General features: G+C 49.5%; 3 protein-coding genes and 1 pseudogene across 4 annotated transcripts; 3 read left to right on the forward strand and 1 right to left on the reverse strand.

Moving 5' to 3' along the window:
• The first annotated feature begins 1,051 nt into the window (after positions 1-1,051).
• Positions 1,052-3,199, forward strand: kcnv2a (potassium channel, subfamily V, member 2a). The gene is made up of 4 exons (XM_067250253.1): positions 1,052-1,523; positions 1,739-2,448; positions 2,624-2,749; positions 2,942-3,199. The coding sequence occupies exons 1-4, from the start codon at positions 1,052-1,054 to the stop codon at positions 3,197-3,199; spliced, it is 1,566 nt and encodes a 521-aa protein (XP_067106354.1).
• A 1,332-nt stretch (positions 3,200-4,531) lies between these two features.
• On the reverse strand, positions 4,532-9,540 carry pum3 (pumilio RNA-binding family member 3). 2 transcript variants are annotated; one of them, XM_067250339.1, is made up of 17 exons: positions 9,519-9,540; positions 9,064-9,139; positions 8,644-8,940; positions 8,321-8,459; positions 8,115-8,190; positions 7,794-7,887; positions 7,593-7,659; positions 7,139-7,313; positions 6,898-7,001; positions 6,625-6,802; positions 6,469-6,522; positions 6,295-6,375; positions 5,946-6,088; positions 5,618-5,840; positions 5,419-5,506; positions 5,235-5,325; positions 4,532-5,135 (listed from the first exon to the last, which is right to left on the reverse strand). In XM_067250339.1, exons 2-17 carry the CDS (start codon positions 9,128-9,130, stop codon positions 5,006-5,008), a joined length of 2,007 nt encoding a protein of 668 aa, XP_067106440.1. In that variant the 5' UTR covers positions 9,131-9,139; positions 9,519-9,540; the 3' UTR covers positions 4,532-5,005. The 2 variants fall into 2 exon arrangements, with proteins under 2 accessions (XP_067106440.1, XP_067106439.1); XM_067250338.1 differs by having other exon boundaries at positions 8,644-8,949.
• A 304-nt stretch (positions 9,541-9,844) lies between these two features.
• LOC136956349 (scavenger receptor cysteine-rich type 1 protein M130-like) lies at positions 9,845-16,260 on the forward strand (annotated as a pseudogene).
• Positions 16,261-17,856: 1,596 nt separating this feature from the next.
• Positions 17,857-21,559, forward strand: LOC136956707 (histone-arginine methyltransferase CARM1-like; the record flags this gene model as incomplete). Its single annotated transcript, XM_067250659.1, is given in 9 exon segments — positions 17,857-18,082; positions 18,798-18,923; positions 19,047-19,132; positions 19,310-19,414; positions 19,574-19,684; positions 20,085-20,262; positions 20,500-20,590; positions 21,278-21,359; positions 21,474-21,559. Coding segments are annotated over 9 exon segments (1,091 nt in total), but the record flags the coding sequence as incomplete, so codon positions are not given.
• Positions 21,560-21,645: the final 86 nt, after the last annotated feature.

Here is a 21,645-nt window from a genome sequence, read left to right on the forward strand (position 1 = left end):
GGTCAGTGCTCTGTGGAGCATTCCAGTGGGTTTGGGGGTCAGAATTCGGACCAGGGCTGAGGTCAGGACTTAGAGGCCAATGTCACCCTGGAGCAACCAGGTTGTGCATGTATTTTAGAATACACACACTCACAAGCACATACGGTAAACACTCTCCCTCTCTCTCTCTCGTGTGTTATTGCTGCTGGAGATATGCTTCTTGTGTTTCCCAGATTATACTAATCCCTGAGTGACGAGCCAGCTGTTTTAAGATATTCACCAGCTGCACATCTCGTATCCTAAACCTATCACATCACAGGGAGGCAGCTTTGTGCGTGTGTGCATGGGTGGGTGTGTGCATGGGGTGGGGGGGTTAGCATCTCACTAAGAGAGCCAGGAGGATTTGTGGTCGAACTAGGAAGTGGTTAAGGTTAATGCACATGGACCAGTACCAATGGAGCAGAAAAGCAAGAGGCACGAGGAGACTATGGAACTCCACTGGTTAAAAAACGCTGTTTGCTGGAGAACTTCAAACTGTCTCCCAAATACAGGACTCAGGATTGTACAGGTCACAAACAGTCCCACATGATTGTACAGATCACAAACACAGGCCTAGAGGATTATTTTATAGTAGGTCAACACAAAAAGATCAGGAGCTGAAGGAATCGTTTTGAAGAATCAAAATGTAATCATCCTCATACTGTTTATTAATACTCTTTACTGGCAGCAGGATGGAGGAAGAGTATTATAGGAACGCCCTCGACATGATAGGTGGAGAGGACATGAGGGGAGGAGAGAGATAATAGTACATAAAACTTTAAGCGCCCACATCCTCTCAGTCAGCAACATTAGTCGGTCACAGCTGCATCTCTCTGTGAGTCACTCTTTGTGTTGTGTTTGTCATACCTGTGTGTGTGTGTGTGTGTGTATATGTGTGTGTGTATGTGTCACTGTGAGGGGTTATCACACCTGCGGAATGCCTCCCCACAGGCAGTGAGCCGCGGCCGGGCCGGCAGGCGGACACACACACTCTCACACACTCTCACACACTCACACAACCAACACAGACGCCATGCTGAAACGGAACAACAGAAGTCAGAGCCTCTTTCCCAACTACAAGCTGGGGGGTCCTACTATCACCACCAAGGAGCCTGACGAGGACCTGGCCTTTGGACAGAACCACTGGCTGAAGCCATGGAACAGCATGCAGGAGCTGAGCAAGGATATCTACGACATCTACGCAGAGTACGAGGATGAGGAAGAGGATGGTGTCCTGACCTCTCCTAGGATGCCATGTTCACCCTCCAAGAACTACATGCTGAACATCAACGTTGGAGGGAAGGTCTACCAGATTTCCTATAGGTCGGCCGCCAAGTACCCCAAGACCCGGATTGGCCGGCTGGCCACTTACACGGACCACAACAGGAAGCTGGACCTGTGTGATGACTATGTGGTCCAAAAGAACGAGTTCTTCTTCGACAGAGACCCGGACATCTTCCACAACATCTTCAACTTCTACAGGACAGGGGTGCTCTGGATCAAAGGTAGGAATTGTTGCTAAACCTTATCACAGACCTGATCTTGTGTCTGACTCACAAAATTAATTGTGAAATTAAATGAATCTGAATTGATTCCTGAATCTGATTCCATTTATGAATCTGATTCCGATACTGATATCCAACCTGATTTGCATTCTTATGCTGAATCTGAATCTAACCCTAACCTTGATCCCCCCGAACCTAACCTAACCGTTGTCCAGACGAGTTGTGTCCCCGTCACTTCCTGGAGGAGATCAACTACTGGGGCGTGAGGATCAAGAACACCCACCGCTGCTGCCGGATCTCCTTTGAGGAGCGTCAGGACGAGCTGAACGAGCAGCTGAAGATCCAGAGGCAGCTGGAGGCCGAAGTGGAGCTGGAGGAGAACGAGGAGCTGTTCCTGGGCCGGGCGCTGGGCCGTGCCCGCCGCCTCCTCTGGAACCTGATGGAGAAGCCCTTCTCCTCCGTCCCCGCCAAGCTCATGGCGGTGGCCTCCAGCTTCTTCGTGCTGGCCTCGCTGGTCGCCATGACGCTCAACACGGTGGAGGAGATGCAGTACAGGACGGCGGCGGGCGAGCTGAGCGGGAGGACCCACGGGGAGGGCGTGGAGACCTTGTGCATCGCCTTCTTCACCGTGGAGTACCTGCTCCGTCTGGCCTCCGCCCCCGACCTGTGGCGCTTCGGACGCAGCATGCTCAACGCCGTGGACCTGATCGCCATCCTGCCGCTCTACATGCAGATGCTCCTGGAGATTTTCGAGCACCAGGAGCAGAGCAAGCACAGCGACGTGGAGACGGTGGGGCGCGTGGGCAAGCTGGGCCAGGTGCTCAGGATCATGAGGCTCATGAGGATCTTCAGGATCCTGAAGCTGGCCAGACACTCCACGGGACTGAGGGCCTTCGGGTTCACACTGAGACAGTGCTACCACCAGGTGAGGAGTAGAGTCGAGTAGAGTCGAGTCGAGTCGAGTAGAGTCGAGTCGAGTAGAGTCGAGTCAGGTAAAGTCAAGTGGAGTTGAGTAGACAATAGAAATGGGGTGTACAGTGGGGTAGAGGCATAGAATGGAGTAGAATGATGATGATGATTGTAATTGTTGTTGATGTCAGGTGGGATGTCTGTTCCTGTTCATCGCCATGGGGATCTTCACGTTCTCTGCCATGGTGTACACGGTGGAGCACGACGTTCCCCACACCAACTTCACCTCCATCCCCCATGCATGGTGGTGGGCTGCGGTAAGACCCCTGTCCCCTGACCCTAGCTCTGACCCCCACACACCCTGACAAGGAAATTACCCCTCTAGTAATCCTTTCACATCACAAAAACAGCAAATGGATGTGAGCTATAAGTTTTCGATTTGCTTTTCAACATATTTGCTCCCCCACCCTCCACCCCACCCCCACCCTCCACCCCTCCCTCCACCCCAGGTCAGCATCTCCACAGTGGGCTACGGGGACATGTACCCAGAAACACACCTGGGCCGGCTATTCGCCTTCGCCTGCATCTCCTTCGGCATCATCCTGAACGGCATGCCCATCTCCATCCTCTACAACAAGTTCTCAGACTACTACACCAAGCTGAAGGCCAACGAGTACACATCTGTGATGAAGGCCCGGGGAAAGATCCGCTTCGCTACGAGGGCTGCCCGCAGGCTGGCGGAATGCCGCGAGGAACACCACCACTAACCTAACCTACTGCTCCCATGGCGAAGAGTCGCCTGTTCTTGGTTTGCCAGGAGAGTTGGCCTTTGCTTTGGTGCTGGTCCAGGATAAGCCTTTCCTTCCCCTGTCCCTGCCTGAGCCTTTGGAGAGAAACATTACACTGACTTCAGGACTGTTCCTTGGGGAACAATATCCTTTATGAACCCATATGCTTGGACATGCTTTCTAGTAGATGTGGGCAGCCATGATCGCACATTACTGCTCAGTTAAATGATATATCATAAAAAGAATCTGCCTTGACTATTTGTAAATCTGTTGTAAAACCAATGTCTTTGAGAATGCATGGACCAGAAAGGGCAGACGATTACTTTTCTTAAAATGAAAGATAATTGAAAATCCTAAAAATCATAATTTTGTGTTTTTCCAACACGTCATCCGTCCTCTCCAGCTATGTTGTTTTTGTTTGTGTTCCTAAACCATGACATGTAATCCACCACTGCGGACATCCACAATTAATACATTCAAGATGCAACATCTGGATGAATATGAGGCCGTATCCTCCTCCCCCTGCTCTGCCTACGTACTGGCATCTGTGGAAGATTGAATCTTCTAAAGCCGATTTGTAATATGGAAGGAGTGGCAGTGTGTTTCTGTGTCAGATTAGAGAACTGACGCAGGTTTACTGAGACCACATGGGGCCCCGGTGGACTGAGACCACATGGGGCCCAGGTGGACTGAGACCACGCGGGGCCCAGGTGGACTGAGACCACATGGGGCCCCGGTGGACTGAGACCACATGGGGCCCCGGTGGACTGAGACCACGCGGGGCCCAGGTGGACTGAGACCACATGGGGCCCCGGTGGACTGAGACCACGCGGGGCCCAAGTGGACTGAGACCACATGGGGCCCCGGTGGACTGAGACCACATGGGGCCCCGGTGGACTGAGACCACATGGGGCCCCGGTGGACTGAGACCACATGGGGCCCAGGTGGACTGAGACCACATGGGGCCCAGGTGGACTGAGACCACATGGGGCCCAGGTGGACTGAGGGCTGTTTCTCACGACATCCTGTGCAAAACCAGAGACAGATGGAACCTGAGAAAAAGCAGGACACTCAGTTCTATGGAATAATCCTGTGTGTGTGCTTTCCAAGGAACTAAGCACCACACCGGAACAGATGTATGGAGGTGAAACCAGACAGACCTCTACTTACAAATATTTTGACACTGAGATCACATGATTAAATAAAAAATGTAGTGAAACGGGGCAGTCTCACAAAACATTCTAATGATGTCAGATATACAATGCCGGTGGGAGGATGTGATGGACATGAAGAGCAGGCTGTACAAACTAAAACCTTTGACGTTGTGTTTAATTCAATAGTTTAGCACAATTGTTTCAACAATGCTTCTGAGTTCATTGACCATCAGCAAGCACTTCATCAGTATTAACCACAGTTACAAAGTCATACAAAAACAGAGTCTGTGTGTCCAGAGTATTTGAACAGAGAATCTTTACATTTAAATACTGTAACCACAGCTGGCCATCCCCGATGGTCAGTATCTTAGCGATGAGCGCTCCTGTTCCTCTACTGACCGGAGAGATCATCATCAGGCAGGTCAGGATGGACAGATAGGCTCCAAACACACACACACATCATCGTAATCATCATCATCATCATGGCCGAGGGTCATCATCAAGAGTCAGAACAACCAACCCATTCAGCAGGACCGTTTCTTGCTGAAACAGAACAGAACTGGAGGGTCCATGAGGTTGCAGTGGTGTGTGTGTGTGTCCAGACAGGTGAAGGGGAAGTCAGGGCATCCAGCTATGCAGCCAGCTTCTCCAAGAGGACCTCAACTCCTTTGCTGTTCTTGATCTTCTTAAGGTCAGAGGTCATGGACATCAGCCCTTCCTTCACCTCCGCGGCCACGTCCACATCGGCACTCTTCAGAAGACTAAGGGGAGGGGGAGAGAGTGATTCTTCTAGAACATCAAGACAAAGAAAGGACATTGTGTGTGCGTATTCCGACCCATGTGGGTGCGAGTGCCCTGACCTGCACAGCACCATGGCTCCTCTGTTGACATGCACCCAGTTCTGCATCTGCTCCAGCCCCACCTTCTCCAGCAGCACTCTGGAGAAACGCTCTGAGGGAGCAGGAAGCCCAGGATCAACACACATACAGGATACACACACACACACACACATATAGGATACACAGGTGAGGTCATGTGACCTACCTTCTCTGCCAGCCTCCTGAATCTTGGCGTCCTGCTCGATCAGCCACTTCAGGACCAGGTGACCGGCAGCATGTTCACACATGTGCAGCTAAAGCAAAAAGAACACATTACACACACACACAGCGGCTGGCACAAACGGAAGATTTCACACACAGCCCACCTCGCACATCATCACCACACTAGTTACACACACACACACCTGTCCGTCCGTGCCTCCCGGCGTGAAGTCAGCTGCAGCCAGCTCAGCCACAGCCTCCATGGCGGGCCGCAAGTCCCCCACCGCCGCGCCCAGGATGTCACTGATCGTCACGCTCACGGCCTTGTCCGTCGCCATGGAGGCGGCGTTGTCGCACAGGTGCTGCAGCAGGGGCGGCGACACGGCCTCCAGGAGCTCCTGACGACGCAGAGCTGCATCTTTCTTACTGGAGGAGAGGGGGAGAGAGGGAGGCTCAGCACCAATCAGAGAGCGGAGGGTGGGGCTAGCACGCAGGAAGCCTTGGAGGAGGGGAAGGGGGCGGGGGCCTCACCTGTGGGCATTGCCGTCGCCACGCTGCAGCACCTGGAGGATCTCGGGCAGCAGGTGGGCGCGGTCTCTGGGGCTCAGCAGGTACAGCAGGACCTTCCTGCCGTACTTGTTAGTGATCACATCGTCAAGAGAGGACAGGATCTCCTGCAGTGGAGAGGGGACTGAGTGAGTGTGAGGGATTGGGGGGGGGGGGATGAGAGACAGCGCGACAAAGAAAGATCCAAGTGGATCTGGGCGAGGGAATTATGATCCAAGTGGATCTGCAGTATCAGTGCAGGAAGAGAGAATTATAGAGAGACAGAGACACAAAGAAAGAGAGTGATAGAAAGGCGGACAGAGATTGATCTTACCAAGAGGACGGCCTGTTTGACCAGCTTGGTGTCGTCTACACAGTCAAACACTGCCAACAGGACCAGGTGGCCAAACTCCCCCTGTAGAGAACACACACACACACACACGGTACACTGAAGTCACGCCACACAACCAGATGATTCATGATTGTCTGCGATCAGATCGACTCCTACCGTTGCAAACTTGACCATGTACGTCTTCATGGTTTTAATGATGACCTTCCTATCCTGGAACACAGAACACATTCATCAGTCCACACACACACACACAAGCTTGATATACACATACACCCCCCTCTCCTCCCTGTCCCTCTCCGCCGGCGTGGTCACCTTGGGTGTCCCGTGCCAGAGGCAGTGCATGGCGACGCGGGCACCGTCGTGTGTGTGAGCCATGTACACCACAGCCTCGCGGATGGACTCGATCATCTCCGTCCTCAGCTTGGCCGGGGCGTGCAGGAAGAAGTCCAGGAACACCTTGTGGACCAGCGAGTGTTTGACCACCGCCTCTCTGAGGGGACGCACACACACACACACATCAGAGGCGGGAGTGTGTGTAGCGTGTGCATGGGGAGGGGGGGGTGCGGCGTGTGTTTTCGCGCTTACTTTTGAGCCATCGGGGTGAGGTTCTGCTTCATCTCATCCAGGATGGTGTTGTTCTTCGTTGGGTGAGTCTCCAGAACCTTCTCCAGAGTGGGACACTCGGAAGACTGGAGGGAGGGAACGACCGCGCGCGAAACACACACACACACACACAGGCTAGTCACACACGGAAGAACGAGCGCCTCGCGGACAATTAGAGAGCGCTACAAATGAGAACCACCCGTGTATGTGTGCGCGAGCAGACCTTGCAGACGGTGAAGGTGTTTCCGTAGAGCTCTTCGGTCAGCATGAGTCTCTGAGCGAGGACCGCCTTCTCGTCGTAGGCGTACTCCACCACGGACGACGCCTCCGAGTGGCGCAGCATCTGCTTGACCTTCCCCTTGAACGCCAGCATCACGCTCTGCACCTGCTCCTTGTTGCTGCCGCACACACACATTTACATTTTACATTTAGTCATTTAGCAGACGCTCTTATCCAGAGCGACTTACAGTAAGTACAGGGACATTCCCCCGAGGCAAGTAGGATGAAGTGCCTTGCCCAAGGACACAACGTCAGTTGGCATGACCGAGAATCGAACTGGCAACCTTCGGATTACTAGCCCGACTCCCTCACCGCTCAGCCAACTGACTCCTGACACGCGTTAACAGACTGGTCCTACGGGAGTGGGTGCTGTAGGGACCCCGCAGTGTTCCACTCACCCATACATGAGGAACTTCTTGACGATGTTCTTGGCGTATTTCGACTTGCTCAGCTCCACCATGTGTTCTGTCGGGCAAAACACAAAAAACGCATGATCAGGCACACAGGACTCGCACTCGCCTCACACACACACACCGGGCCCTGACAATCACAGGCTGTGAGACCGACGGGGGGATTGTTTTGAAGAGACCGTGGCTGACCTTGAAGTTCGGCGAGCACTTCCTGCCTTTGCTGGTCGTTCCCAAACTGGATGTAGCACTGCAGCACACGTGTGGAATCATGGGCAAACGCAATCTGGAACGGGAGGGAGGGGGGGGGGGGGGGTGGGAAGGGGAGAGGAGGGGAGGGGAAGCCAGAAGAAAGGGTGAGGCGAACGTCAGAAGAGAAGGAGGTGAGGGGAGAGAGAGGGACAGATTTGTCAAGCACAAATGACATGGGTGCAGCTGTACGCGTAGCTACATCATTACAGTGCCAGCAGACAGGTGTTAAACAGCATGACATCACTAGAGGGGGACACTTACAGACTTGACCTTTCCCTGGATCAGATCATGGAGCTCCTTAACGAGTTCTGCTCTCTTTGCCTTGCTACAATCCTTCCTGCAGACAAAACAACAGTCACATCAATCTGTGTGTGTGTATAGAAGAACATAAGTTCTTTGGTTCAGCCCTAGTGTGTACTGAACAAAAAGGAACAAGCAAAGTGAAACGTGTTGATTGGCTGGCTTACTTCCTGAGGATCTCCCAGACTTGCTTGGCCCTGCTGATGATCTGGAACCTCTCCTTCCCCTCCAACTGCTGCCGAGACACCTTCAGATCCTTCTTCTTCTGCTTGAACTCATCCCACTTGGGCTTTTTAGCCTCTGAACCTGCGTTTGCGCGAGCGCACACACACACACACACACACACAGAGTTAGACAGATGAATTTAAACGCAAACAAAAAGGCAGGCAGACAAGCATATAGACAGACAGGTGATTGACTGAAACGATATCAGACAAATAGACAAGTACATTATTTGATTGACTAGTCTGAGAACAGAAATATGTCTTACCCTCCTCGTTCCCTTCTCCAGGAGTGAACTTCCTCTTCTTGGAGAACTTTCCATCTGTTGGCTTCTTCAGGAATTTCTTTGGAGTTCCATTCCCTTCTGACTTCACAAACTTCTTACCCTTCTCTGCATTGTGGGGCTTGAACGGCCTTTTTCCTGTCGGTTTTCCGGCTGGTTTACCTGTCCATTGACCGCTTGGTTTACCTGTCCGTTGACCGCTTGGTTTACCAGTCCGTTGAACACCAGGTTTACCAGTCCCATGACCTCCTGGTTTATCAGTTTGTTTGGTCCCAGGTTTCCCTATGGAATCTAAGTAAGATGGTTGCTTATTACTGAAGACGTTACACTGTTTACAATCTATTTGCTATGTGTAGTAAGTTCGTTCAGACACAAACTTCAGTAACTTGACTATTATCGACTCACCTTTTCTTTTCGGTGCGAATTTTTTTCCACCTTTGGGGGAGAACGCTTTCTTGGGTTTTACATCCATGGTTAAGTTCTGTTTGCAACAGACCAGATTGTTTCATGATCTTGTCTCATAATTACGTTTGCCATTAATGTTTGCCAGTTTTCCATTAACATCGATCTCTGAGTGAGTCATAGCACGTCATACCAACAAATAAACTTCTAATTATACGACTTTAGAGGCAATATAACTCATCTGACATCATTTGCGAGCTAACTAGCTAACACGACAACAAAACATCATAAGTCACCTAGCTAACATGATCACACACACACAACTGTTTATTATGTGCTGTGAAAAACGCAATAAGAGAGCTAGCTAAAGATTTTCAATGACACAGGATCAAGGGCAATACTTTTAATTTAATAATAATCCCGAAGAGTTGGGTAGAACTGAAAACACGTTTACATACCTTCCCATGCGTCCTGGACGTTTTGCTTAACGGCAGAACGCATCTGACCGAGCGTCACGCACGGACGTAAAATGCCTTGTATATTGTTGTTTGCGACTGTGGTAGAGTATTACGGAAGATGTTTTCCTTTGTGTTCTATGAAAACCTTTTTCCAAAGTGAATATGACCACAAGTATAATGTACAGTATTGCCAACTCTCACGCATTGGCCGTGAGACACACGCATTTCAACCAGTTCACACGCTCTCACGCCACACATTGTACTTCTCACTCTGAGAAGTCAACGGCAACCAAGTAGTCCTGCTAACGTTGTAAACAGTAGCGTTAATGGACGAGGCGCAGGCACACTGAGTGTGAAGCAACATAGACGCGCAAACACCCGTGAAATGTCTCACTCCAAGGTTTTTGGAAAAGTTGGCAGCCCTGTTATCTGCTTTCATACTTATGATCTCTGAAACCATCTTCCAGCTCATGCTAATTTGTCAAGAGTCAGCCTTAAAATTGAAACGTAAAGATGTGTGCTTAAAGTTTGGACTATACACAGCAGTATCCTGTTTCAGCCTGTTCTGCCCACCCCTGGTATTTGGAACTTGTTAGCCTGTTAGCTGGTAGCTGTGTGTCCCCTGGAACAGCCTCTGGGCCTCCTTCAAGGCTCATCCCATCCTGTGTTCAGACTGTGTGTCCTCCATGCCTACCTCAAACCGCCCATGCCCCAGACCCCCCCCCCCCCCCCTGTAGCTGAATGGGGGGTCAAGGGGGGCGTATACAGCTAATACCAGGGTAGGTATTTGTATGTGTGTGTGTATGTGAGTGTGTGTGAGTGTGTGTAAGATCACTCCCTTTGCCCTGCTTCTGACACCCTAACATGAGCTGTAAGATGGTTCCAGAGATATTAAGTATGAAAGCAGACAAGCTGGACGAGATGTGGAAATGCATCACAGGAAACTGAAGATACATAACTGATAGGAGTGAAGCAGCAGTTTGTGTCCTCGGGCCTCAATCCACTCCCCAGTCAGAAGTTTTCTACAGCCCAGTGGAGACCCAGTCTGAGAGGGAGATGCTCCCTGTCCTGATACTGGTGGTCATGTTCTGGAGCACAGGTAGGGCTCTGTTGTATCTGTACACATGTTTTTATTAGTAATGTATAAAAACTGCCCTATACTGGTAAATACTTGAGAGATACAGTGAGACAGACAGAGACAGACAGAGAGAGACAGAGAGAGAGAGATGACTGGATTAATGCACCCCCTGCTAACTCTGACTAGGAAAGTGTTGAATGCCTGAAACTTACTGTGCTTACTCATAGTAGTGCCCTCAGTGTACATTAAGAATCATTTAATGCTGGGATATACAGAACAGACAATAGAGGGGGGTGTATTTCACGACAGGCTTGTTGTATTTCTTCTTGCCATGAAATGCACCCCCTGCTAACCCTGACTAGGAAAGTGTTACATGCCTGAAACGTACTGTGCTTACTCATACTAGTGCCCTCAGTGTACAGTAAGAATCATTTGATGCTGGGATATACAGAACAGACAATAGAGGGGGGTGTATTTCACGACAGGCTTGTTGTATTCCTTCTTGCCATGAACTGCACCCTCTGCTAACCCTGAGTAGGAAACTGTTACATGCCTGAAACTTACTGTGCTTACTCATACTAGTGCCCTCAGTGTACAGTAAGAATCATTTGATGCTGGGATATACAGAACAGACAATAGAGGGGGGTGCATTTCACGACAGGCTTGTTGTATTCCTTCTTGCCATGAAATGCACCCCCTGCTAACTCTGACTAGGAAAGTGTCACATACCTGAAAGTTACTGTGCTTACTCATACTAGTGCCCTCAGTGTACAGTAAGAATCATTTTATCCTGGGATATACAGAACAGACAATAGAGGGGGGTACATATCACGACAGGCTTAATGAATGAATGAATAAATGAAGGTAAAGTCATGGTGAAGTTATTTATAGTACACACATATACAACTGAGGGAGAAGGAGGGAGGGAGGGAGGGAGGGAGGGAGGGAGGGAGGGAGGGAGGGAGGGAGGGAGGGAGGGAGGGAGGGAGGGAGGGAGAGAGAGAGAGAGAGAGAGAGAGAGAGAGAGAGAGAGAGAGAGAGAGAGAGTGAGAAAGGGAGGCTGGACTAGTTAGTGACAGATGAGTGGATGGATGACAGATAAGTGGATGAATGACAGATAAATGAATAAATGAAGGTAAAGTCATGTTGAAGTTCTTTTCTCTCCTCAGGTTTCCAGGCTCCAGTCACTGATGAACCTCCAGGTTGGTAGAACATGGAGCCTTCTACCATGACAACTAACTAGGCACTACTGGTTGTTGAGTTATAAAGTTGTATTTGTTGTGTCAGTCTAGGGAAACACAACTGTGTTTCTGGTGTGATAAGGTTAGAGGTTGTTTCTGGACAGGACTGTACAGACAGTTAGAGGACCTGACTGTCTCCTGTCTCTCAAGGTTAGGGTTAGGGTTAGGTTCTGATGTGAGGTTGGTGGGTGGAAGTAGTCGCTGTGCTGGTAGAGTGGAGATGAAACACCAGAAAAAGTGGAGACGACTATACAGTAGGTCTACCTGGAGCATTAAGCATGCTGCTGTAGTGTGCAGAGAGCTGGACTGTGGATCTGCTGTTTCAACAAGAGGTCATGATGGTGATGAATATCTTCCTGCATGGGAGTTTGGATCTAACTGTGCTGGGACTGAGTCTGCTCTGAGGGAGTGTGGACACATGAGCGACAGGTTAATCACTTCCTCTGTCACAGAAGTGGTCTGCTCATGTAACACACACAGTGTTATATTCACCTGGTGATGTTGATAGTAAAAACGTTACTTAATCTGAACCTTTCAAATTAGCTGTTTGTACATTACCACAGAGCACTCCTTCAGATTGTTATTAGGTACTGTATAAAGGTGTCTTTTCTGAAGAAATGTAAGCAAGTTAATTTCTTGATAGATTCACCTCACGTAAAATAATTTTGAACTGTTTTAATTATTCTTGAAGCACGTAAAACATGTTTATTGGCGGTTTTCTGTCTCCATGTCCTTACTGACCTTCTCTCTTCCTCCAGAGTCTGTGAGGCTTGTGGAGGGAGCTGGTCTGTGTTCTGGCAGAGTGGAGGTGAGGTCTGATCAGTCGTGGGTCTCAGTGTGTGAAGCTGACTTTGACAGGCTGGATGCAGAGGTGGTCTGTCGGCAGCTTGGCTGTGGGGCTCCTTCAGCCCTCCAGGGGGCGCTCTATGGAGAAGGGAAAGGTCCACTCTGGGATAAAGAGTTCCAGTGTGGAGGCAAGGAGTCCCGTCTCCTTGACTGTGACACCTCAGACTCAGCTAGAAACACCTGCTCACCTGGCAATGCTGTTGGACTCACCTGCTCAGGTACAATAAGAACAAGTTTGTCTCTCAACATCAGTTACTCACTCACAGAGAGATTATGGGAAAGATGAGAGCAGTGTTTTATTAGGATGCAGAGAGTCAGAGGACCTGACTGTCTCTTGTCTCTCCAGGTTTTGATGTGAGGTTGGTGGATGGAGGTAGTCGCTGTGTTGGCAGAGTGGAGATCAAACACCAGGAAGAGTGGAGACCACTGTACAGTTTAATTTGGAATGTAAAGCATGCAGCTGTAGTATGCAGACAGCTGGACTGTGGATCTGGAATTTCAACAAAAATTTATGTTGGTGATGGAGATCTTCCTGCATGGGGGTTTACATCTTACTGTGCTGGGACTGAGTCTTCTCTGAGGGAGTGTGGAACAGTAAAAGATTATGTCAGCACTTATGCTGTCATGGAGGTGATCTGCTCAGGTAACACACGCCTAGTGTTGTTACATTCACCTGGTGATCTTAGTAGTCACACATTACTTAGTTTGAACCTGTCAGTAGCTATCTGTACATTACCAAAGACTACATCAATAGATCATTAAAGATCCCATGACATGCTGTTTTGGATGCTTTTATATATGCCTTAGTGGTCCCCTAATACTGAATCTGTAGTCTCTTTCCCGAAATTCAGCCTTGTTGCAGAATTACAGCCACTACAAGCCAGTCCCACAATGAGCTTTCCTCAGGACGTGCCATTTCTGTGTCTGTAGCTTTAAATGCTATGAGGAAGAAAGAGGCGGGGCTAACTGCCATGCTTTGGTCGTTTGCAAGCCATGATGTCTCGAGGAAAAACCAATGTCGCGCTCGCACGGTCGTAGCTCATTTTGTCATTGGTGGGTCAAATTCTCTCTGCAGGCAAAGCAGAGAAAGGGGAGGTAACCCCCTGTTGTGACGTCACAATAGGGGGATTTTCAAAACCGAGCGTTTGAGCTCTCATTTTCTCAAAGGTGGAGAAGAATACCCAGGACTTGGTTTACACCTATCGAAATTTCTAGCCACTGGGGGACCAAAGGCAGGCTAGGGGAACTCATATTAATGTTAAATAACCTCTTAAAGTGAAGTTTTCATGTCATGGGACCTTTGACAAAGGTTTACAACAGCCTTGTGCTCCCTACAGGTGTATTCAGGAACAAACACAATGATCCAGTCAAAAGCTGTCAGAACATTACCATAGATTACAGTCTATAACTATTATTTGTATGTTGGGTTGTTCTTGTTTTAATAAATTCAAGGATGATGTCTTGTCAAAACATTAATCTTGCATAAAAAAGAATATGAATGGAACAAGTACTGTTTATTAAGCACATACGTTTATTGGCGGTTTTCTGTCTCCATGTCCTTACTGACCTTCTCTCTTCCTCCAGAGTCTGTGAGGCTTGTGGAGGGAGCTGGTCTGTGTTCTGGCAGAGTGGAGGTGAGGTCTGATCAGTCGTGGGTCTCAGTGTGTGAAGCTGACTTTGACAGGCTGGATGCAGAGGTGGTCTGTTGGCAGCTTGGCTGTGGGGCTCCTTCAGCCCTCCAGGGGGCGCTCTATGGAGAAGGGAAAGGTCCACTCTGGGATAAAGAGTTCCAGTGTGGAGGCAAGGAGTCCCGTCTCCTTGACTGTGACACCTCAGACTCAGCTAGAAACACCTGCTCACCTGGCAATGCTGTTGGACTCACCTGCTCAGGTACTGGAAGAACAAGTTTGTCTCTCAACATCAGTTTCTCACTCACAGTTAGATTATGGGAAAGATGAGAGCAGTGTTTTATTAGGATGCAGAGTCATAGGACCTGACTGTCTCCTGTCTCTCCAGGTTCGGATGTGAGGTTGGTGGATGGAGGTAGTCGCTGTGCTGGCAGAGTGGAGATCAAACACCAGGAAGAGTGGAGACAACTGAAAATTAGTTCTATCTGGAGCATTAATCATGCAGCTGTAGTCTGCAGAGAGCTGGACTGTGGATCTGCTGTTTCAACAAGACAATATTGTGGTGATGAAGATCGTCCTTTATGGGAGTTTTCATCTCGCTGTGATGGGACTGAGTCTGCTCTGAGGGAGTGTGGATACTGGAGGAACAAGTTCAACACTTCCTCTGTCACAGAAGTGATCTGCTCAGGTAATACACACAATGTTGTCACATTCACCTGGGGATCTTGGAAGTCAAACCAAGTCACTATTTCTTTCAGTACATTCCAAGAAACTATACCTTTATAGAATGTTTCTAAGGTTTTCAACAGACTACTGCCCCTTACAGGTGTAATCAGGAACCACCGCAGGTGTCGAAACACTGTTGTACATGGTTGCCATGCAGATGTTATCATCGCAGCTAAATAAGAGAAGTACTTCACCTGCTTTTCTGTTTTCCTCTTCCACTTTCCCTTTGTTTGCAGATCTCCTGTTGCAGCCTGGTGTCTCCCTGTCTTCCTCCATGCTAGGGGTCTCCCAGGACCAGCAGCAGGGGCTGCAGGTGTTGAGGGACCACAGCTTCACCATCACCTGCTCCATCCAGCCACAGTACTCAGGAGGCTCCTTCCACCTCACCTTCACTGGCTCCAACAAAACCCTGACACACACCCTCACAGCTGTCAATCACTCTGCCAACTTCCTGTTTCCTGCTGCAGACCACGCCCACCAAGGGAACTACAGCTGTGTTTATGAAGTCTATGTTTTCTCTCATAACTTCACCTCTGAGAGTCAGCTCTTCTCTCTCACTGTTGCAGGTAAGTGAGAATAGATTTTCAGAACCACAACCTGCAACGTTTAAGTCTGTTCATATCCACACTCTAAAAACAAGTAGCTGCACTTTAGACTGGAGATGGAAGGTACAGGATGTGTCTTTACCTTGGTAGTTGATCTGATCTGATGATTATATATCTCTTGATTCGCTGTGTTTCTGTTCCAGCCAATCCTCTGCCAGCTTTCATCATCAGAGTGGTGTTGGTGTTGGTGTTGCTGACGTCCAGCACTGCCCTCTATCTGTACTTCAAGGTACGGTAGTTTGTTCACAAGTGACATTTGTCCTTCCTCCCCCTGTTCCCTGACTCTGTTGTGTCTCTCCAGACCACCAAGAAGCCTGCAGAGAGGGGGAGCATGGAGCTGGTCTCCCTGCATTGCAGTGCTGAAGCTGGGCCAGGAGAGGAGAGAGCAGCCCAGAGGATGGAGCAGGAGGAGAGTGCTGTCTAGACGCTGATCTGAGGTCAGTCATGGAGTCCCTGCCAATGGTGACTGACAGCACTGAGGGAAGCTAGTCTGCTCCTAGATCTGCTAGCAACACCATTTAAAAAAAAGATTCTAATTCCTTTATTTTTCAAATGATCATTTTATGAATCAAACCTTTTCTTCACTTATCAACACATTTTAGTGTGATAACAGTTAATTTTGTTATGATTGTTTTTATTGTAAAAGTGTAAAAAAAAAAAAGAGTTATTTTTCCCCCCACTGCTTTTTTTTTTATCGCAATTGTCATGGCAACAGCAGTTGAGTGTTTAATGCTTCATTTTTTGTACCTTGCTGATATTTTCTTCTCTTTAGTGTTTTTTGATGTCCTTTTTAATAGGAATAAGATTTTCGGTTTTCGGTTCAGATTACGAGGGGTGGTGTGTTAAGAGGGCAAATAGTTATGAGGAAGGTATGAGGGAGCTAGTCTGATCCTGGATCTGCTAGCGACACCATTTACAAATTCCTTAATTTTTACAATTATTTTATGAATAAAGCTTGTTTTGTTTTTTTACAACTTTTGCTTTACTTATCAACAGATTTTAATGTGATAACAGGTACTTTTGTGATGATTGTTTTTATTGTAAAAGTGTAAAAAAACAGCTTTTTTTTCGCAATTGTCATGGCAACAGCAGTTGAGTGTTTGATACTTCATTTTTCGTACCTTGTTTTTTGATGTCGTTTTTAATAGGAATAAGATTTTCGGTTCAGAATAAGATTACGAGGGGTGGTGTGTTAAGAGGTCAAATAGTTATGAGGATTTGAATTTGTTCTCCTGGCCTCCTGACAATTTTTATAAATCAAGTTAAAATGAAGAACTATTCAGTGTTTTCATTGTACAACTGTCATTTACTCACCAGCAGTGGTTGCCTTGGAGACTCCTGACAACAGAACACATCGTCATGGGAACACAAAACTGACCTGCACCACAGGAAACATCCAAGCTATCTATCTATCATGCATCGAAAGCAAGTTTGAACTTTACTTGTCCACTGCAATAAGGACAAGTTAAGCTACAAGCTTGCTAGTGTATTGACGACTCGTCTTTAGAGAAACCGCGCATGTCCTTCAGAGGACAGCCTGTGGTAATTTTTTATGTTGCTGTGCTGTTGTAGTCCAGTATTTATCTTTTTTCGTGCTAGTGTTTGTGAAACTGTTCATCTTCACTTGCATTGAGAAATAGGAGACTTTGTTTTTCGAATTTTTCTCCATCTTTATTAATCTTTTTTATTCCTTTTTTGCATATAGAAATTCGTACTTTGTGTTAACTTAAGTTTAGTTTAAGAGAAAGTATGGGGAGTGGGGGGGTATGGGGGAGGGGGGTGCGAACACACGTGAAATGTGGTCTCGGGGGGGTTGGGGGACTGCTTTGTTCGCAGCAGTGATTTGGTTGGCTCCACCAAGTCTCACTCCAAGGTTTTTGGAAAAGTTGGCAGCCCTGAATGTATAATGTACTACAATGGTTAACTGAAATAGCCTATATAGTACGAATCCAAGGACTGAGGTTTGCTGTCACGTTGCCACTGACTGAAAGGGGGCAGTGATGAGCAGAGATTAAAGTTACTTACTTACTTTATGCGTTCAGCTCCAGATGTTTCCAGTCGTAAGACACGCCCCGTGTCTATCCTTCTTCTCCCATTCCTCCCTCTCCTGCTCCCTCCCTCTATTCCTCCCCTCTTGTGCTCCCTCCTTCCCTCAATATTTATAAACCAAACTCACTAGACTGACTGAGCATTGCTGTCACTACACATGGAGCTATGGACAGAGAAGCAGAGAAAAAGCTACTGCAGGATGGGAGGGCGGAGGAGAGGACAGTGGAGGAGCGGAGTTTCTATGTCCGCGTGTTTGGTGTGGAGGAGGGTGTGGCGAGGGGGGGTGAGGTGGTGGGCAGGTGTGAGGTGGGGCTGAAAGAGCAGAGACCACACCAGGAACTGTCTCTTCACATCACACGGCAGGGGGGTCCCCTGCTCAACATTTATGATGGTGAGTAGAAGGTAGTACACACACAGACAAACACACTCCTGCATGCACGGACAATCACACACACTGACGCACAGCTAGACAGAAAAGACATAGTGATATTATTGTGTGGATACCAGTACCTCTGTGACAGAGCGTCTTTGTAAGTCCACCTGAGAGATGGCGATGCTTTGAGTTGTGGGTAAAACAATCAAGTCCACCAGGAGGGCGTGCTTCCAGTGTGCATGAGCTGACTGAGAGCAGGCCTCCCAGATGTGGTGAGGCTGTTGGTGCTGAGGTGGTAGAGGCAGGCCAGATCAGAGCTCTGAATCTGTTACCAGACAGCCTTACTCCCCCACACATTCCTCCATTCTATGAGCATGCCCCTGTCTGTGTGTGTGTTTGTCTGTGTGTGTGTGTGTACTGTATCTGTGTGAGTGGATGTGTTTTCTATGTGCACGTGTGCATGACATTTTCCTATTTCCTGCATTGCAAATTTCCTCTCCTCACTGTGTGGTCTCCTGACCCGCTGACAACTTTGGGTGATTTACTGCCCTGTGTGCATGTGTGCATGTGTGTGTGTGCAGCATGCAGTGTTATATTTTTCTGGTACACTGGTCCTGCTGTTGTAGAGAGCCTTCCAGAGCCTTCCAGAGCAGCAGAAGCCATAGCTGCTCCACTAACGCTGTCTGTGTGAGCCGCTCAAACAAGCCCCTCACGGCTGTGTGTTCCCGTACAGGCGTTGGAGCCTGTGTGTTCAGGTTCGCAGTCACCACGGAGACCGAACGCTGCATTGTCGGAAGCTGTTCCTTCTTATTAACCATTGGCAACCTGAGTGTCCTGCTACAGTTTAGAACACCCAGAGGTGAGGACGTTTGAAGTGTATCGACATTGCGAACACAGCCGGTTCATACTTAATATAACTTTATAATAACACTGGTGGTGATGTTACCTGGAAAGCATGTTGTTTGTTTCCTGTTCCCCCCAGAGCTGCAGGACTTCCTGGACCAACTGATGGGAAGAGCCAGCTGCAGGAGGCAGACATCCCAAGACTCATCCCCCCTGCGCGGTCACGTAGGTTACCATTAGCCACCATCCCATAATCTCATCTCCAGGTGGGTAAAAGCTTTGCTGACCTGACTTCTCTCCCCTCCCCTCCTCTCCCCTCCCCTCCCCTCCCCTCCCCTCCCCTCCCCTCCCCTCCCCTCCCCACCCCTCCCATCCCATCCCCTCCCCTCCTCTTCTCTCCAGTTTCATGGGCATTTATCACAGCAGCAGAACATGCTACAGGACTACCTGAGGACAGCCACATACCAGAAGGCCATCCTGCTCAACGAGGCTGACTTCAGAGACAAGGTGACCCCTCAGACACCTGTGTTAACTGGCCTCTAGCTGGCCTCACAAGAGTTCTACCCCTGAGGGTTCTACCTTAGGTTGTCTCCTAGTCTCTAGTTAAACATGACAGGTTCTGTACCTGCTCTGTGTGGGATGACGATGATACTGTGCGTTCTCCAGGTGGTTCTGGAGGTGGGCTCTGGTTCTGGGATCCTGTCCTTATTCGCACTGCAGGCAGGAGCCCGGCGGGTGTACACTGTCCAGACCAGCCCCGCTGTAAAGTACACTCAGGTACCCACTATCTACTAGACAAGTAGCAAGTAAACAAGTAGATCTAGCAAGTCTATAGTCGAGTCTTCCTTCATACCTTCCCTCCTACCCTTATAACCAGTTCTCCCTCCCTCCCTCCCTCCCTCCAGAAAAAACGGTTTGGGCCAGAATAAGCCTCAAGTCATTTCTCCTTAAGAATGTCAAGCCATGCAAAATAACAGGAGGGGGTATGGTGTGTGTGCGTGTGTGTGCGTTTAGGGACTATGTGGGCTGTCATCCAGGGTTCTGTGGTTTTCTTCTCGCTTCTAGGAGACACACCATGAGGGCGAGGGTAGGTGAGGGTAAGGGTGGATGCTTGGGCAGACATTAGTCAGATCAGTCACTAGATGTGGTCTCCTCTCGTGTCCTCTCCTCCCTGCAGCTCCTGATGAGCAGTAACAGTGTGTCAGACAGGGTGTGTGTCCTGAGGGGCGGGGTGGAGGAGGTGTGCTGCCCCGAGCAGGTCGACGTCATCATCTCTGAGCCAATCGGATACATGCTGCTCAACGACAGGATGTTGGAGAGCTACGTCCATGCCAGGAAGTGGCTCCAACCCAACGGTCAGTCACCCCCCCCCCCTCCCCCACCACCCCACACCACCACCCCTCACCCCACACCACCACCACTACCACTCTCCCCACACCTTACACCAAAACCTCTCACACACACACTAAGAACTTGAGTACCAAGGTCTTATAAACTAAAAGCATGCTCTGATGATGATGATGCCTTATAGGATTCATGTGTGTGTGTGCGGGTGAGTGTGTATGTGTGCGTACGTGTGTGTATGTGTGCAGGTCTCATGTTCCCCTCCTACAGTGACCTTCACCTGGCCCCCTTCACAGACGAGCAGCTCTACATAGAACACTACGCTCGTGCTAGCTTCTGGTGGGACACACACACACACACTGACAGATATGCCATTTCTTTCCACATCCCCCATCTCATCTCCCCTCCTTTCCTCTTCTCTCCCTCCCTCGCCCTCTCCTCCCCCCCCCCCCTCTCTCCTGAGGAAAGCTGAACTGAATGCCAGTGTGTTAACGGAGCATGATGACCCTTCCTCTCCCTCCCTCCCTCTTCTATCTCTCCTCTTCCCCTCTTCTCTCCCTTTTCTCTTCCTCCCCTCTTCCTCTCCTGCGCTCCCCTAGTCTCATGTTCCACCACCTTCATGTTGTTGCATCTCACTCAGCAGACTAGGGGTAGTGCTGCCAGGGTATTTAGTGTGTGTGTGTGTGTTTGAGTGTGACGGCCCCCCCCCCAACCCCTGCTCTATGTAGGTTAGCGTCGGGCCGTGACCTCAGCCGAGCATATTTCCTGTCAGCATAAGACGCTGGCTGCTACAGCCCAACCCTGATGTGTCTGCTCCTCAGACCAGACTAGACCCTCTCAGTCCCCTCTCAGTCCCCTCTCAGTCCCTCTCTGTCCATCACCCCTCCACCCACCCCCCCACACCCCCACCCAACCTGGTCCCTTTTTGTCTCTCTCCGCCTCCTCACATCCCCTCCTGCTCCTCCCTGTTCTCCTTTTCCTCGTAAACAAGCACCAAACTGTACCCCCTGTGTGCACGCTCCCCAGGCGCCAGAGGTGTTTCTATGGCATCAACCTGAGTGGGCTGCACAGCGCTGCAGTAGAGGAGGTCTTCAGGCAGCCCATCGTGGTGAGGGGGGGGAGGCTGACAGGGTCTGGAGGGCCCGGGGGGGGGGGGGGGTGGGGGGGAGAGGGGAGGGGGGGTCTAGTGGGACAGCTCCTCCTCACTGTGTCTGTGTTCTAGGATACGTTTGACATGCAGATTCTGATGGCCAAGTCCGTCAAGCACTCCATCAGCTTCACCGAGACCAAGGAGAAGGACCTCCTCAGGTACGAGCTGTGTGCTGTGTGCTCGGACTCTCACTGTGAAGGCTGAACTTGCACTAGCGTCGTGCATTTAGGTGTCACTGTTCTCC

The sequence above is a fragment of the Osmerus mordax genome, chromosome 14 (assembly GCF_038355195.1).
Source record: "Osmerus mordax isolate fOsmMor3 chromosome 14, fOsmMor3.pri, whole genome shotgun sequence".
Lineage (NCBI taxonomy): Eukaryota > Metazoa > Chordata > Actinopteri > Osmeriformes > Osmeridae > Osmerus > Osmerus mordax.

What these genes read in the sequence shown, in the direction of transcription:
- kcnv2a (XM_067250253.1), top strand. Translation starts at nt 1,052, where the DNA reads ATGCTGAAACGGAACAACAGAAGTCAGAGCCTCTTTCCCAACTACAAG. An exon ending in AGGGGTGCTCTGGATCAAAG is followed by an intron (nt 1,524 to 1,738) that starts GTAGGAATTGTT and finishes ACCGTTGTCCAG; the next exon opens with ACGAGTTGTGTCCCCGTCAC. An exon ending in ATGCATGGTGGTGGGCTGCG is followed by an intron (nt 2,750 to 2,941) that starts GTAAGACCCCTG and finishes CCTCCACCCCAG; the next exon opens with GTCAGCATCTCCACAGTGGG.
- pum3 (XM_067250338.1), bottom strand. Translation starts at nt 9,130, where the DNA reads ATGGATGTAAAACCCAAGAAAGCGTTCTCCCCCAAAGGTGGAAAAAAA. An exon ending in ACACCTTCACCGTCTGCAAG is followed by an intron (nt 7,002 to 7,138) that starts GTCTGCTCGCGC and finishes CCCTCCCTCCAG; the next exon opens with TCTTCCGAGTGTCCCACTCT. An exon ending in TCAGGAGGCTGGCAGAGAAG is followed by an intron (nt 5,326 to 5,418) that starts GTAGGTCACATG and finishes CTGCTCCCTCAG; the next exon opens with AGCGTTTCTCCAGAGTGCTG.